The sequence below is a fragment of the Papilio polytes genome, unplaced genomic scaffold (assembly GCF_000836215.1).
Source record: "Papilio polytes unplaced genomic scaffold, Ppol_1.0 DF824169.1, whole genome shotgun sequence".
NCBI lineage: Eukaryota > Metazoa > Arthropoda > Insecta > Lepidoptera > Papilionidae > Papilio > Papilio polytes.
This window is the reverse complement of record NW_013525035.1, coordinates 4,618,669-4,635,620: the sequence shown is the minus strand read 5'-3', so window position 1 is coordinate 4,635,620 and position 16,952 is coordinate 4,618,669. Positions and strand designations below refer to the sequence as shown.

The following is a 16,952-nucleotide window of genomic DNA, read 5'->3' as shown; positions in this document are numbered from 1 at the left end:
AGTATGAGGGAATTTATACGTTGTAATTAATCAGACAATTGGTTAAAAACCATAAAGGTATATTTATTAAAGTAATCTTTATAAAAAATCAAAAAAAAAAATAAAGTGTAGTTACAAAATCTGTTTTAAATTTTCAAATTCTATAATCAATTTTGTTGAATTTAAAATTTGTATTGTATTAATTACATTAAAAGTAGCAATTAAATTAGCTTTTTTTATATAAAAATATATATTGTTCAACCCCTAACAGGGTGTAGAACCCTCTAGCACGGTGAATGGTTCACTGCTTACCGCCATCATGTTCATGTTTAGTACATAATAACGATTCCTTCTAGTACCAGTATCACGCAAAAATGGATGCCCAGATCGAGGCCTGCCTGCTGGCGATGTCCACGGGGATGACGACGCGCCTGTCGGCCGTGCTGGAGGCCACGCTCGCCAAGATCGCCCGCTTCGACGAGGGCAGGTAGCTCGCGTCTCCTCGCCTCTCCCCGCCTCTATCTGTACACACACTTCTTTGTTGCCTAATGTCAGCAATTACACCATATTTTTGAATAATTCTTTCTTTAATAAAAAGCCCTACACTTACGTCACGCTTTAGGCTATGTTTTCACGCCATTAAACGTAGGGGTGAATATTTTGGATAAAAACCCTAATGTGGGAAAGAGACCATAATTTGTTGCCAACATTAAGGAAGCAAGGTTGTCATCATGTCATGTCATTTTGATATTTGCTATTGATAATTTGACAAATGTGATTTTTTAATATTTTTATGCGGATGAAGTCGCACGGGAACAGCTAGTAGATATATATATGTCAAAAAACTGCCATAACATACCTATCTTGATAAGGCATCTATAAGTTTTAGTGTTACCAGCAAACATTTCTTAATTTCCCCATCATCATCGTCTTACATTCAATATTATTTTTTTAGTTTATTTTATACTTTATTAACATTATGTTTATATTAAAATACTTTCATTAGAGAAGCCGTACACTTTTGACAAAACTATCGCATAACTTGTGCGATTGTTAATTGTTTCCCGTTCTACTGTTTAGTTGTAAAACTAATAATCGAGTAGTGTAACCTCCATATAAGCTCTTTAATCAAAAAGAGACTAAACAGTCGTGCGATAGTTTAGTCGAAGGTGTACGCCCTCTCTTACTATTGGGAATACATTTATTTAAAAAAAAATCACTGTTTATTTCAGTTTGATCGGCTCCATCCTGACCATAGCGAATGTGTCGGGATCCGGCAAGGACATCGGCCAGGGCTACGTCAACTTCATGAGGAACTCGATGGACCAAATCAGGTCGAAGGTAAATTACCTTTCTTTATGTCACAAGGTGGTAAAGGAGCAATTAGCTATTAGTCCTTACTATGCTTTTCCTCCTTTAGATGTGGGTTTGACCACTTTACTCTCCCATCCTTTCAAAGAGGTATCAGGTTGTAGGCGGAATTGCTTCCACTTCACGTCTGTCTTTTGTGTGGTCGTGGTATTACTGGGGGCGAGCCCTACAGTGCTAACACGTTAAGTGGGCTTTACCACCGTTTAAGGTTGCTTAACTGATAAAATTTTGACTGCTTTGTAAATTATTCATATTTTCCTATTTTTTGAAGAAGACTATAAAACATAGCAATTGGAAGTTTCGAATATCATTCTAAGCTTGTTTCCTTTAAAAAGGGGGTTGTTGGCAAAACCAACTCAACACTGGATCTCAACCAGTATCGGTTAAGCTGAGCCACCTCCTTTTGGCATCTGTTACTCTTCAAATATGTTTTTTGATGGCGATAAAAAGGTTATTCAGTCCAGCAGATCAGTCTGTGATCAGCTGCAACTGTGACAGGTGACGGACGAGCTGTGGATCCTGCAGCTGTTCGAGCAGTGGTACGACATCCAGGTGGACATGGTGAACACGTGGCTGGCGGAGCGCCCCGCGCTGCACCCGCACCAGGTCGCCTGCCTCTCCATCATACTCAAGGTCAATAGTTACATTCTAATCATTGTTATATCGCATGTAACAACAGAGACGTTACTTCTGGATTTGGTAGACCATAGAGGTAGACGTAGAAAGAGATGGATGGATTGAAAGGTGACATGATGAAGGGAGTGACTGAGATGACGGATAGAGTTATTTGAAAGAGTATAACCTGGTGCGTTTACGGGACTCGGATAAGGTAGGGGATATATTTTTAAATCATAACTACTGTATACTATGGTTTTTTCTAATTTCTTTAGTTTTAAATGATAGAAGTTTTTTTAATAACAAAGGTGACAGACGAGCAAGCGGCCACCTGAAATCGCCGAAATGGCGAAGCGACCGTTGCCCATAGACATCTGCAATTGCAGATGTGCTGCCTACCCTTAATTGACGGAGGAGGAGACGCACATAAAGAGGACGTTTCCCCTTCCTATACGTCTCCACCGTCAAATCCACTTTTCCTCCCCATCCTTTCTTAAGAAAAGGGTGGAAAGGGAAAGGGACTAAAATTAGGCCTCCGGCACCACACTCATCAGACGAAGCGCGGAATTGCTTCCACTTCACGACTGTTTTCTGTGTGGTCGTGGTATTACACCGGGCGAGCCGGCGTATTCGTGCGAAGATGTTAAAGCGGGCTCTACCACTGTTAAATATACGACTTGAGCGTCGCCAGTCAATGATATTGTCTAGATTTATCAGGGGCAACTTGCAACATGTCATATATATATATATATATATATATACAAGTATGGTCTTATTTTGAGTAGTTATTATTAATATTCTACAATTATTGTCTTTTGGAAGACAACTGCCTCCCCTACCTCCTGGCCATACCCTTATTTTATAATGTAAGCTTTCACCCGTGACTGCCTTCGCGTGGTATTAAAAACAAAACTGAATAGCCTATGTGTTCGTGACTTTACTCTACAAAGATAACAAATATCACCGCGATCCGTTCAGCCATTTAGGCGGTATACTCTAACACACATCCTTCCATCTAAACTGTAGTATCTATAATACAAGTAAATTGTGTCAAAAGACTATGTTATAGATTTACTTTTATATAACACTAATGGACATTCAATCTGCGATCATTAACAAAAATGGGAAAAGAATGTAACTTGCCAGTTACTGGCAAATAATATTTATATACTTTAGGTACAGTTTAAAAGTGTAAAGTTTTTGTTGCAGAAAATGTACAGCGACTTCGAGCTGCAAGGCGTCATCGACGACAAGCTGAACTGCAAGAATTACCAAGCTGTGGCCGCGCGCATGCACGCCGAGGAGACCACCTGCAGCCTGCTCCTCGCGCAGCAGGACACGGGGTCAGCTGTCCCTTTCCCTTTCCCGCAAATAACACTGTCTCACTCTTACAGGAAAACTACTTTCGCAATCATACGAGGCATTGTAATACCAATATTATACACTGGGTCAGCTGTCCCTTTCCCTCCACTGGGATACACTTCTACAGCTACCACTCTCTCACTCTAACAGAAAAACTACTGTCTCGCTCATACGAGGCGTTGTATTACCAACATGATGCAACAACTTATCATAGAGTATTCAATCAAATATATATCTCTTTAAATGTTGCAACTAACTGTTAATAATAATTTGATAATGTATAAGAGAAGGTCCTGTCTCTTGAAACACAGTTGCATAATTAGTTCAGGAGAGCCACAATGAATTTTGTGAAAATGTTTATTTTCCAAAAAAAAAAATAATTTATATTTTAATAGAATGTCCTTTATTTGTGTTCTAAATTATTGTATGTTATGCGTCTTTTAAAATAATAATATGATCTGCTTCAACAGCGGCGACGACGGTGGGTCTGAAGAAGGATCTAGAAGTGGAAAGTCTAAATTGGAATCTCTCACTGAAGACGCTAAATTGGGAAACGTCGGCGCTGTCGTTGGAAAGGTTAATATTTTTATTTAATAAATAAATAAATTTTAAATTACTGTATTATGTAATTAAACAGTCAATATATGTAATATATTTTATGTTAATGACAATTTTCCCTAATTCGTTGTCTATTTTTTTAGGTTGGCAACATGTTTGGTCGCGGTATTGGTGAACTTTCTACCAAACTCGGCGGAGCTTCGTCTTGGTTTTAGCGCTTAAAAATCATCTCATACCATATTATTATTCAATGAGATGAGATCTCATATTTTACTTTATTTTTGACGCAATCATTTTAATTTCTTCAACGTCATTTACCATTTAGGAATGCTTAATTCAGTATTGTTAACCTTACTACTTAAAATTGTGCCTCACAACATAATTCTAAATTATCAACTCATCAACTCCCAGACAATACGACTCATATAAATTAATCGCTTTGATAATAAAAGCGAAAAAGAAACAAAAAATAATTCAAAAAGGAAGTAGCCATTAACTGGCAACAAAATGGCGGTAATAATCCGATTTAATGTAAGTGGCAAACGCATAGCTTAGTTAAAACTAGTGTTAAAGTCTAGATTTTATTTTATAATAATGCTTTATGTACAGTTAGGGCCACTATTGGTTTATCGGAGCAAAATGATTGTTAGGTGTGAATATTATATAGTATTTGATAACACAAACGGTTATATTACAAAAGTACGAATTGCATGAAACACGATGCTACAATAAGAAAACATATCGCTTTGGCAGAATAAACGTTATATGTTAGTCGATTATGTAAAATGGTATATTTAAAAAAATATCGACATAGTAAATTTAAAATTGGAATGTAAGGAACGCATATTTTGAAGTTAGAGTTAACTGTAATGTTTTGTCGCTATTATAACCTATCTTTGAAGCTCACCTTTTTCTTGGCTTATAATTATTTTTAAAATATTCTTCTAATTATTAACAGTAATTTAACGTTACAATCTTGCTGGATTTGGTTAGTTTAAAATTTAACCTCTTGCCCCGCCTATAAAATAATAATAGCACGTAGTTCCAACAGTGTAATAATGTATGCAAAGTTTGTCTATTTTAAAAAGCAATATTTTTCTAATCTCGTGTCAAGTTTTAATCAGTAAATAGCTATTTAACTCTTCAATAAAATTGTAAAAGCATGTTTATAAAATATAAATCAATGGCGCCAACGCCGTACATTGTCAGTGTTACCATAAGCAAAGACAAAAAAATTACCGCAATTAAAAGATCTTATAAACATGCATAGTTTTAAAATTAGACACTGTTTTGCCGTAGTATAATACTATCTTTAAAACTCTTTAGATCGACACTTTAACTTGAATTAGTCAAAATAATATGACTATAATTATTATGAAATACTTACTCCTATAATTATCTTTATTAAAAAAATATTCTTCTACGCTAATTACATTACAAATTTTTAAACAACTAGAACAAATTTAAAATTCTTAGATAAAAGTTTAAATTAGTGGTTACTAAGCGCTAATTCGCCTTATAATGGTACTGTTAAAAATCTTCACAAATATCAACTTCATTCTATAAGTTCTCTCGTGTTTTTATTTTTTTTTTCAATATTGCATGATTACTTTCACGGGAAATTTTTATGGTCACAATTTTTAATCATCATACTATTCTTGCTACACCATGAGCTTAAATTGCAATAAAAATTACTAAAAGGTTATTCACAAATCAAAGTTTCTCTTAAAAATTTATAAAGTATACTTCTATATTACGTAAATTTATAACGTTAATTCTTAATTTAAATTAAAAAAATCCAAATATCACTTACAATGTTATCCTTTCTTAGACTACTTATTGCATGTTGCCATGGAAAAATCCTAAAAATTTTATTCTTGTCATTGTTACCTCTTTTATGTTATTAGTGTTGTATTTTTTTTGCACATCTCATTTACATTGGCGGGGATATTGCTGGAAAATGATAGTCAACTAGAATGTAAGTGCATAATATAGCCGACTGAAGTGCCATTGTGCATATTGCTTAAGGTTTTGCCGAGATTTCGGGAAATTCGCGATGGTTATAAACTCATGGTAACATAATATTGGAATAATAAACTGGTTTTATTAGAGCCATATTGTAAAAACCATCGCGAATATCTAATGCTTTGGTAATGAGTGCATCGCGAATGTAAGGGGAAATAAAAGAATATTTACAATAAAACGTTTACTGTTCATATGATGTTTTATTTACCTTGTTGTTACCAAGCTACTAATGCCAATACTTTACTTGTATTAAGAAGTTTCCTTTAATTTTTTTCATTGGCGTACCTACCGAAATCTATCAAAATTGTGCAGTAAGAAAATATTAGATTCATATAAGTTAGGATCTTTAGAACATGTGTGTCAAAATGTCTTATTTCATAATGTTTCAAAAGTAATTCTATTCCAAGCAGAAATTAAATAAAATAGTTACTCAATTTTAAAATTTATTAGACTTGGTAGGATTAACCGTTGAAACGTCTGGCAACATTCGCGCGTGAAAAAGTTTGACATTCGCAGTAAAGTAGTGTAGAAAGTGAACGTGAGTGTAGTTTAATTTCAATAAAGTATTTTTATGTAGTGAATTTAAAGAAAAAAACTGTAAGTTTTTGACTGGAATCTTTAATTTTTAACGCATCGTTTTACTTTACTAACAAAACTGGATAGTTTTATAAGTTTTGCTCACATTAACTCGTTACTTATCCGGAAATGCTTGTGATATACGTTTGAAAAAATAAAAGAAAAAAGTTTTATACCATCTGATGCATTTGTTGCATTCCAAAGTCGTTACGTCGATCGTATTGTGAGTATGGTCTTTGTACTTTTTCATTTTGCGCGCGAATTTGTTTGAAATACCAAAATTTCGCGTTTTCTGTATCTTAAAATAGCAAAGATGATTCTTATTTGAAATGACTCAATAGAAATGTGTCAGTAGGTGAGGGTTAGGCTAATTGAATACAGAAAATAGCATTACCTTAGCCTATATCTTTTTGAATACTTTTAGCAAATTATGTAACTCGAAAAAAGTTATAATTATTTAAAAAATAACTTACATTAAAGAAATGCTTGATTTATTCATGTTTTCTAAATGAAAATAGTAAATTAAGTTAATTTAGAATCCGATAATTATTTAAATGAAAAAAATTACAAGTAAACAAATTCTTTTTAAATTACACCTTCATTTAATTATTTTTTAACTTAGCTAGGCATTTTACAAACCAATCACTATTTCACTTTTCTACATTCCCTTGGAGAGAATTGGAATGAAAACAAACTATATAAAATCATACATATGTTTCAAATTTATTCAATCAAACAAAAGCAAGCTATATCATCACATCTTTAATTTTTAACTCAATAAAATTGATTTACAAGCAAATAAGATTAAACAGGCTAATAAATTTTGTTGCTACCTCACCAAAATTTAGCACAAAAAATTGTCTATAACAGAAATAATGAATGTAATAATAAATGAAGGTTCTCCGTATAATTCTCTGCTTCCACAGTTTTAATACGACAAACCCAATATTTATACAGGCCAAGTCTCTGTCCAAATTTATTTTTTGTCTATTTAATTTATTTCTTTAATTTTATTTCATCCAAAAAGAACACTCTATATTTCACTTTAGTAACACTCTGTATGTAAAGTGGATAATGGCTTATCACTATGTCTGGGTTAAGTAGCCCTGCAAGATAATATTACCCATTAGGAGAGTTAATTGTTAAAATTCTCAAGATAATTTTAAACTTTAATGTAGCTGACTAAATATGTTATGTTAGGAATTTGTTATGAAAAATAAATGTATCTTCTAAGCATTATTATGTTACAAAATAAATCATTTAAGCCATATTTAAGTCCCTTTCTGTTTACCACCCTTTTCTTATAAGGAGAGGATGAGAAGGGGAAGTGGATTTGACGGTGGAGGAGATGCATATTAAGGGAAAATATCCTCTTTATGTGCGTCTCCTCCTCTGTCGGATAAGGGTAGGCAACGCATCTTTATTTTATTTATTTATAACACAAGGTGGCAAACGAGCAAGCGGATTTGCAGCAAGCAATTGCGGATGTCTTTGGGCAGCGGTCGCTTCGCCATTTTGGTGGATTCAGGTGGCCGCTTGCTCGTTAACCACCTTATATTATAAAAAAATGTATATTTTTTATGGTTTAGTGTGCCTCAGTTTTGCCCATTTCTTTAACCTTCTGCTTTTACAGTATTCTAGGATCATATAAAATAGCTAATATCTATACTAATATTATAAAGAGGAAAGATTTGTATTTTTGTATGTATTGAAATAACTCAAAAACTGGGCCAATTTCAAAATTATTCACCATTAGCTATGTTATCAGTGAGTTATAGACTACAGGTTAAATACACGCGGGCGTAGTCGCGAGCAACAGCTAGTCCTTAGTAAAAGGATTGTCAGATTTAAATACTATAATGTAGCCTGAGTAAGGCATTGAAATTTCGAGTGGCCATAAAGTTTGAACAACACTGTACATTATGTTGAATGACGCGAACAAATCTAGTATAATACAATGTAAATACAATTGTTTATAAAAAAACATTGTTTAGATTTTATCATCAATGATATAATTATTACTTTGATACAGTTATATCCAAACTTTATTATCGCTCGAAATTACGAGACATTACGTTACATTACGTTTAACAGTGGTAGTGCCCGCTTTAACATCTTCGCAAGAATGGGCCGGCACGCCCGGTGTATACCACGACCACACAGAAGATAGGCGTGAAATGGAAGCAATTCCGCGTTTCTGATGAGTGTAGTGCCGGAGGCCTAATTTAAGTCCCTTTCTCTTTATCACCCTTTTCTTATAAGAAGAGGATGGGAAAGGGAAGTGGATTTGACGGTGAAGGAGATGCATAGGAAGGGGCAATATCCTCTTTATGTGCGTCTCCTCCGTCGGATAAGGGTAGGCAACGCATCTGCGATCGCGGATGTCTGGGCAGCGGTCGCTTCTCCATTTTGGCGGATTCAGGTCGCAGCTTGCTCGTTTGCCACCTTATGTTATAAAAAAAATCCAAACTTTATTCTCGCTTGCAATTACGAGACATTACGTGTATTGGTGGCAAGTATACATATACTCGCCTTCATAGGCGAGCTCGTTATTACGATTCTTTTCCTCCGGTCGTGGGGCCACGTTTAAGCCCTGCACTTGGACAATCTCGAACCATTATATTCGAATCTTAACATACTATTTTATACTACCTTTCGCCCGTGATTCCGTCTGCGTGGAATTGAAAAAAAAAACAAAAGCAAAAAGACTGTTTTTTAGTCATCCAACTAAACTTTCGCATTTACAATTTTCTTGTAATTAATTTATTATTATTGAGGATTTCCTAAGTTTCTGCAACAGAACAGATATATATTTTGGAGTACCTAGTCCGTGTACAGCGGCTTTAGTAACACAATAAAGTTTATAAGTTGGCAATGCAAACAGTATTGGTAATAATCATAATGTACATTTACAGACCTAATTCAATGCAAGCCAATTGAGTACGGCTTTCGGTCGACAACCGTTGCAATGACGCGACGTTTTGTAAAAAAATCATCACGACTTCATCCTTAATAGGGTTATCAAGTTCATGTTAAATTCAGTTTCGATTATTTCAGAATATATCAAAAAGAATTATAAAACTTTACAAGTATAGTTTGGAAAACTACTAAGGGCCTGTCCCAAATATTAAATTGTCTGATAATAATACATGTAAAATATCTGATGGAAATAACGGATTTTGTTCCCATATCTGATAGTGATGTTAAGCTATCTGAGCCTCTATCAGCCAGTGGTGGGATATGCCCGTAGACTTTTTTTTACTATGTCGTGTGTGCTACTTTGTAATAAATTCTTGAGACATAGGGTTCAATTTTCACGTTCCTAGCCTTGAATATAATCGTATTATCCCTGCTGCGGTTTTGTCTGGCGGTTAAGCAACTCTTAATTACATAGTAATTATTTATTTAACTGTTATGCAGCGAATTTGCAATTAATTACTGTGTTAGAATTTTTACTGTTAAAAATCTAGTTAATTCGTTTTACAAGAATGCATTCTGATTAATTTTTAAGATTTAAAACAATTTGAAAGAATACATTTCGATTGTCACTTATTTTTCAGATTCAAACCTTCGACATTGCGTATCCGATTTCTAAAATCCAACAGAACGGTTAGTTATCTCAGTTTTTCCCCAAAGAATAAAAGAGATGTCAATATTAAAACAATGTAAACCCACGTTTTGAATACGTTTACAGTCAAACGTTCCAAATTTAAATCTGGAGCGATGGTTTAGTGAACACAATAACGGACTTTTTTTGCGAAACGAATTTAAAACTCAGCGACATACAGTTAGTCAAAAGAACGTTGTACCACTGCGTTAATCTATACTAATATTATAAAGAGGAAAGATTTGTATTTTTGTATGTATTGAAATAGTTTAAAAACTACAGGGCTGATTTCAAAAATTCTTTCACCATTAGAAAGGTAATTTATCTGTGAGTAACATAGACTATATATTATTATTACTAATGTTACTATTGATAAACAAAATATTTCTGGATCACGGCATTAAAATTACTATGTCTTAACTCTGGGCTTGCGCTGCCTAATAATTAATTAACGACAAAGATAGACTGATCGTGTGTCTTTTTTAACTAATCATACTAATATTATAAATGCGAAAGTTTAGATGGATGTTTGTTAGAGTTTGTAGCCTAAACTGCTGAACGGATTTTAATAAAATTTGGCATAGATGTAGTGGATAGTCTGGAAGAACACATAGGCTATTTACTTTTGTTTTTTTTTAATACCACGCGGACGGAGTCGCGGGCGAAAGCTAGTATCGAATAAACAAAAGAAACTATTACTGGCTAAGCGAACTATCGCATAACTGTTTAGTCTACCGATACCTAGGCGCACACTACTCCATTTTTAGTTGTGCGACTAAACAGTTGATCGCTGCAAGCAATCGACAATCGCACAACTATTGTGCGATAGTTTAGTCAAAGTATGCGCTAGCTCTTAATATTAATTCCTACTTCCCTTCTTATAATCTACTAGCTGTTCCCGTGCGATTTTATCAGCATAAATTATTTTATTGTTTACATGTGTCAAATTGACAATTGCAAATGTCAAAATGACATGACAACAAACCTTGGCAATCTTGCTTCCTTGATGTTGGCAGCAACTTATGGTCTCTTTCCCACATTAGGGTTTTTATCCAAAATATTTACCCCCGAAGTTTAATAGCGTGAAAATACGCGCCTTAAGCGTGACGTAAATGTGGGGCTTTGTATTAAAAAAAAGAATTATTCAAAAACATGCTGTAATTACTGACATCTTGGCAACAAAGAAGTGTGTGTTTACGCTTTATTATTATATAAGTATAGAAGGTGAATAATGATTTATTGTTTACTAAAACATTAATTAATTAATCTTGTAGTTTCCTGTTTTTCGTTAAAGCCAGAAACTAAATGAACTAAATGTTTTTATTATTATTTTCGTGATGCAATATATATGGAAATCGCAAAGGCTCGAGGGAGTGTTCGGTGTGACACAAAGGAAAAATACATCATCATCTTCATCATCCTCCTCCTCCTTATATGACTCCCGTAGGGTCGGCGCGACAGGTTTTGTGCTCCAAATAACTATCATACGTCATCTCAGTCATCACTCCCTTCTTGATCATGTCACCTTTCACGCAATCCATCTCTTTCTAAGTGTACCACACTCATAACTAACGTTCTCCGAATCAAAGTCACAATACAAATATATACAAAAATAGTAAAACATACGTGCTTTCTTATACGCTTATAGATGGGTAGCGAAATTAATTCTCTGACTGCGGAATGACTCAGCTAACGCGTGCCAACTGACAAAACATCGAATGCTTTATAAACATTAGTCATTTTGGGTAACACTGATGTAAATAATATCGGACAATGAAGATGCAAGGATTACGTTACAATACCTAATATAACTTAGTTCCTTTGACTAATCGTACAACTGTTTAGTCGCGCTTTGAAGGTTATACTGCTCGATTTTATAGTTGTGTAAAACTAAATTAGCTGCGTAATCGACAATCGCATAACGGTTGTGTGATCCTTCAGTTCAAAGTTTGCGCTTACTCTTAACCTAGCCAATAATATAAAATTACTTGCTTTCCCCCGCTACTCCGTCCGCGCCAAAATTAAAATAGTAAGTAGCCTGTTGTTCCAGACTATCCTCTACATCTATGCCAAATTTCATACAGATCCGTTGAGAAGTTTAGGCTACAAACTCTAACATCCATCCGTTTAAACTTTCGCATTTATAATATTAGTAAGATTTACATAACCCTTGATGTACTGCCAATAATTGCAAAGTTTAATGTCGTGACATTAAAATCTATCATAATAAACAGTTCAAAAGATGCCCTGTCGGAATGTATGTGAAATTATTTCACACCTGGCAACATTTGGCAGAGCGCCGGAGGTTCGGGTTCAACACCCGAAATTCGGGGTGCATTTTCGCAAGTGGCAACACTACGCACCTGCAGCGATGCGCTGCCGCAATCCTATCTAATTATAGATTAGTTATGTCATCCGATGTTGCCATACGTTATGCTTTTCCCGGGACGAAGTTTATTTTTGTGAAATCGGTGTCTATAATTTCTTTAACTGGAATGATAACGACCATGAACTAAATGAATTGTCATACAGTTTAGGCTTTGAATTTTTTTTCGATGTAAACATTTGGTTATTACGTAAAAAATAATTTTACGTGTAAAGTCTTAAACTTAACTACTTTGTTATATACTACTAGCTTTTGACTGTGACTCCGACCTCGTGGAATTAAAAAAAAAAAACAAAAATAGTGTAGAATGTGTGTTCTTCCAGACTATGCTCTCTGTCCGAAATTACATCGAGATGCGTTCAGCATTTTAGGCTACAAACTGACAAAGATTTATCTAAACTTTCGCATTTATATTAATAAGATTATTATAAAGAAATATGCCAGATGGTATAATTATTAATAACAATTATAGTATATTAAAACACTTAGACTAACCTTTATGGTTTCATCGGAAACCTGCGAAGACATTCAAATGCCGACCGCGGGTTGGCCTTGCAGTTAACAATATATATCGGAATGGTCAATTTACATTATTTTATCTTACTAATATAGGTGATGGAAAACATCATGATGCCTGCACATATCGGCAAAGAAATTGAAAGACATGTGTGAAGTCAACCCGCAGTGGGCTAGCGTGGTTGACTAAGGCCTAGTCACTCCTTACTTAGGCTCCGAGCCCCTCAGTGGGGACGTATAGTAAGCTGGTGATGAAAAATATAAATGCGATAGTATGGATGGATGTTTGTTTGTCACCTGCTGTACGGATCGATGAAAGGCATTGATGTAGAGGATAGTTTGAAAAAACACATGGCTAGTTTTCTTTTATAAACTCCACAAGAACGGTTTCCTATAGTTTATAAAGATAAACTTCCACTGCCGAAATCCCATCTCTGTTTTCGTTAAGATAAAGAATGGGATGGAAATGTTCTTGAATTCTTGAAACTAGAGAGTTTTTATGGGTATTTTTAGTAGACATTGAAGGACCTAGAAACAGATGGATGGATTGCTTGAAAGGTGATACGATCAACAAGGGAGTGATTGAGAAGACGTATGGTAGAGTTGTGTGGAAGACAAAAACCTGCTGCGCTCTATGGGAATAGGATTATGATTTTAGTGCTATTTGCTGTTACTTGTATCATTTTCTATGTTAAAATCAAATATATTTTCGAAGTTTTCTCTGCGAATTTCAATGGATTTTTTTTCGTATATCTTCGTCTAATATCCAGTAACTGTTTATACGACGTTATATATAAATTTCATGTTTTCATAGTCATATGTAATTTATAAATGTAAATCTGATTCGCTACTGGGATTTGGACATTTTCCATGTCTTCACTTCCCACGCTATTTAAATATAACAGAAAACAACGTAATACTGACTTACACTTATATATGTACTAACTTTTGCCAATGACTCCGTCCGCGTCGAATGAAAAAAAAAATGATAGTAGCCTATGTCTTCTTCCACACTATGCTCTACATCTATGCCAAATTTCATCCAGATCCTTTCAGCAGTTTAGGCTACACTAAGATACATATAAACTTTCGCATTTATAATATTAGCATGATTTACTAAATGCTTGTAATTTAAAGTATCGATTACTACCTGTCGCCCCCGACTCCTTCTGCGCGGAATTAAGAAAAACTTGGTTTCTTGCATGTTTAGTCCAAAAGCCCCCAGGATAGAGCGAGATGGCGTCACCGTGGATGCCCAATCCCGCATTAGGGGAAAAAGGACACTAAGTTTTAGTGGTTTGCATTTGTATTGTATGTATGTAATTTAAGCTTTTTTGGGTATCGAAGGGGAAATTTATGTAATTTGAGCCTACTGAACCGATTTACAATAAGCAAAGAAAGCAAAAAAGACCTCAAATTTCGTCGCGCGATTTTGAGCTAAACTATTTTACTACGTCGTAGTCTTTGACTTCAAAAATTAAACAAAAAAATGGGACCCACCTGCAAGCACTACCTTTCGGATAAAAAAAGAATTATCAAAATCGGTCCACTAGCGGCGGAGTTATGCCGTAACACAAAAAAAAACAAACAGACGATTTGAGTACCTCCTTCTTTTAGGAATTCGGTCAATAAAATCAGTGGAGATATATTTATAAGTGTCATAATCAAGGTAATTACAGGTTTATCTTTATTATTGCTTGTTCAATCGTAATTTTGAATCCTGTAAAGTATGCAGATATGATGAAAGTTTATTGTGACTATCATATGGCCAGTTTTTGTAGCAATCACTGCGACAGCACGCTATAACACTGCGCGTGCGCACGAATCAAATTGGAATGGTTTAGTAAGCGGTTACATTGACAAACTGAAGCGAAGATTAAAAGGCACTTCGAAACTGTTATATGAAGCTTATTTTTTACACTTGTTAGCTAACATGTAAAAACTTTTACATTTTCAATTCTATAGATTCTCTTAAAAATTGGAGTATTGATATATTTTCTTATATTTTTCGGTAATTGAAACCTATTTATTAGTGACTACATGTTGCTCGCGACTTTGCCCGCGTAAAATTGATAAATAATAAAACAAATTGTCTATGTTACTCACAGATAAATTACCTTCCTAACGGTAGAAGGATTTTTAAAATGGGCTTAGTAGTTTTTGAGTCTATTCATTCAACAATCAAATAAAGTAATATTAGTATAGACAATTGTTCATTGTCGTTTAAACTTAATTCTAGGTACTATATTGATAAAGCAATTTTTTCAGATATGTTATTCTTTAGTAAGAACTATTAATAAATAATATTAATTTAATAAAAACTAAAACTGCGAATTGTCGAGGAGCGGAGGATGGCATTTTTTGAGAAACGCTTTCTCATCCGCTTCTCTCGTCAATATATCCGCTATATCATTTTGAATGTTACTCGTGAATCTAATTAAATTAAAGAAAGGAAGATATGTTTCGCGGAATCATTGAATTTTATATCGAGTTTTACTTTGTAATTATGACTCATGAAGTGACGAATCACTTTCATTGAACGGTAATCAAAGAGAAGTTATGTTTTCATTTTAATTAAAATACAAACTAAAATGATTAGTCATGTATATGACATTAAAAAGAAAGTGTTCCTTTAAAACTTTCGTACCGATATAGTAAGAGTACAGTCGGGGAATTTGGCGGTGATATATGAAACAGACGACTCCGATTATTTCCGATTATATCGATCGATCAGTGGGCTTTATCTATACTATCTATACTATTATAATAAAGCGTAAACACACCCTTCTTTGTTGCCTAAGATGTCAGCAATTACGGCATGTTTTTGAATAATCCTTTTTTTTAATAAAAAGCCCTACACTTACGTCACGCTATCGGCTATATATTTTCATGCCATTAAACTTAGGGGGTAAATATTTTGGATAAAAATCCTAATGCGGAAAAGAGACCATGTTGCTGCCAACATCAAGGAAGCAAGATTGCCATGGTTTGTAATGTCATGTCATTTTGACATTTGCTATTGATAATTTGACAAATGTAAAGTTTAGATAGATGTTTGTTAGAGTTTGTAGCCTAAACTGCTGAACAGAATTCGATGAAATTTGTCATATATGTAGAGTATAGTCTGGAAGAACATGTAAGCTACTTACTACGTTTATAATTCCGCGAACGAAGTCGCGTGCAAAATGTAACGTCTATAAATTCCATACGCAATCAACCCACATAACTAAGATGACGGTTATGTTTATTACAAAGAACGTAGAGTTATTTTTACCACATAATATTATCCATAGATAAAATGCTAACAGTACTCATGGGAATCGATTTATTCAAGAGAAAAAGAAAGGAATTCAGAAACAATCTATACTAATAACTAATTACCCGTCACCGGAGAAAAGTATGACGTGAGTAAGCCGTAAAATAATTAATTATAAAATGTCTTACGAAAGTTTAAATAATTAAATCTATACTATATAAAGAGGAAAGAATGTATTTTTATGTATTGAAAAAACTCAAAAACTACTGGTCCAATTTCAAAAAATTCTTTCACCATTAAAAAGCTATCTTATCAACGAGTAACTAAGGCTGTTTATTTAAATAGCTAGTCTTTACTTCTATACTAATATAAAGAGAAAAGATTTGTATTTTTGTATGTATTAGATTCACGTAAAACTACAAGGCCGATTTTAAAAATTCTTTCATCAATACAAAGGTAATTTATCTGCGAGTAACAAGCAATATTTATGTATTTCAATACCTGTAAAATGTTTATATCGTTTTATTGTTATACTGAAGTCGAAAACCTACATAAAGCTAAATATATTTGTTTAGTGACAAGACTTTTGATTAATGAAAAAGGGTTATACAGCGTCTCAATAACATTGATACTTGCACATCTGTTCACCCGCATCCTGTCGTTTTACTATTAAAAAAAATAAATAGACAAAAAATACGAAC

General features: G+C 34.0%; 2 protein-coding genes across 3 annotated transcripts in view; both read left to right on the top strand.

The window, feature by feature from the left end:
• Positions 1–6,101, top strand: part of LOC106111391 (calcium-dependent secretion activator) — a 29,701-nt gene extending 23,600 nt beyond the window's left edge. Inside the window, exons 23-28 of the mRNA XM_013293455.1 lie at positions 336–466; positions 1,212–1,320; positions 1,849–1,983; positions 3,175–3,308; positions 3,798–3,903; positions 4,029–6,101. Of these exons, the coding sequence (XP_013148909.1) occupies positions 336–466; positions 1,212–1,320; positions 1,849–1,983; positions 3,175–3,308; positions 3,798–3,903; positions 4,029–4,100 (687 nt within the window). The 3' untranslated portion in view covers positions 4,101–6,101. The remainder of the gene's footprint in view (positions 1–335; positions 467–1,211; positions 1,321–1,848; positions 1,984–3,174; positions 3,309–3,797; positions 3,904–4,028) is intronic.
• A 313-nt stretch (positions 6,102–6,414) lies between these two features.
• Positions 6,415–16,952, top strand: part of LOC106111445 — a 29,374-nt gene continuing 18,836 nt past the window's right edge. Inside the window, exon 1 of one of the 2 annotated variants that reach the window (XM_013293550.1) lies at positions 6,415–6,507. The gene's annotated coding sequence lies outside the window, so the exon portion shown is untranslated. Of the gene's footprint in view, positions 6,508–6,531; positions 6,710–16,952 lie in introns of those variants that run through there. The other variant, XM_013293551.1, reaches the window with a different exon arrangement.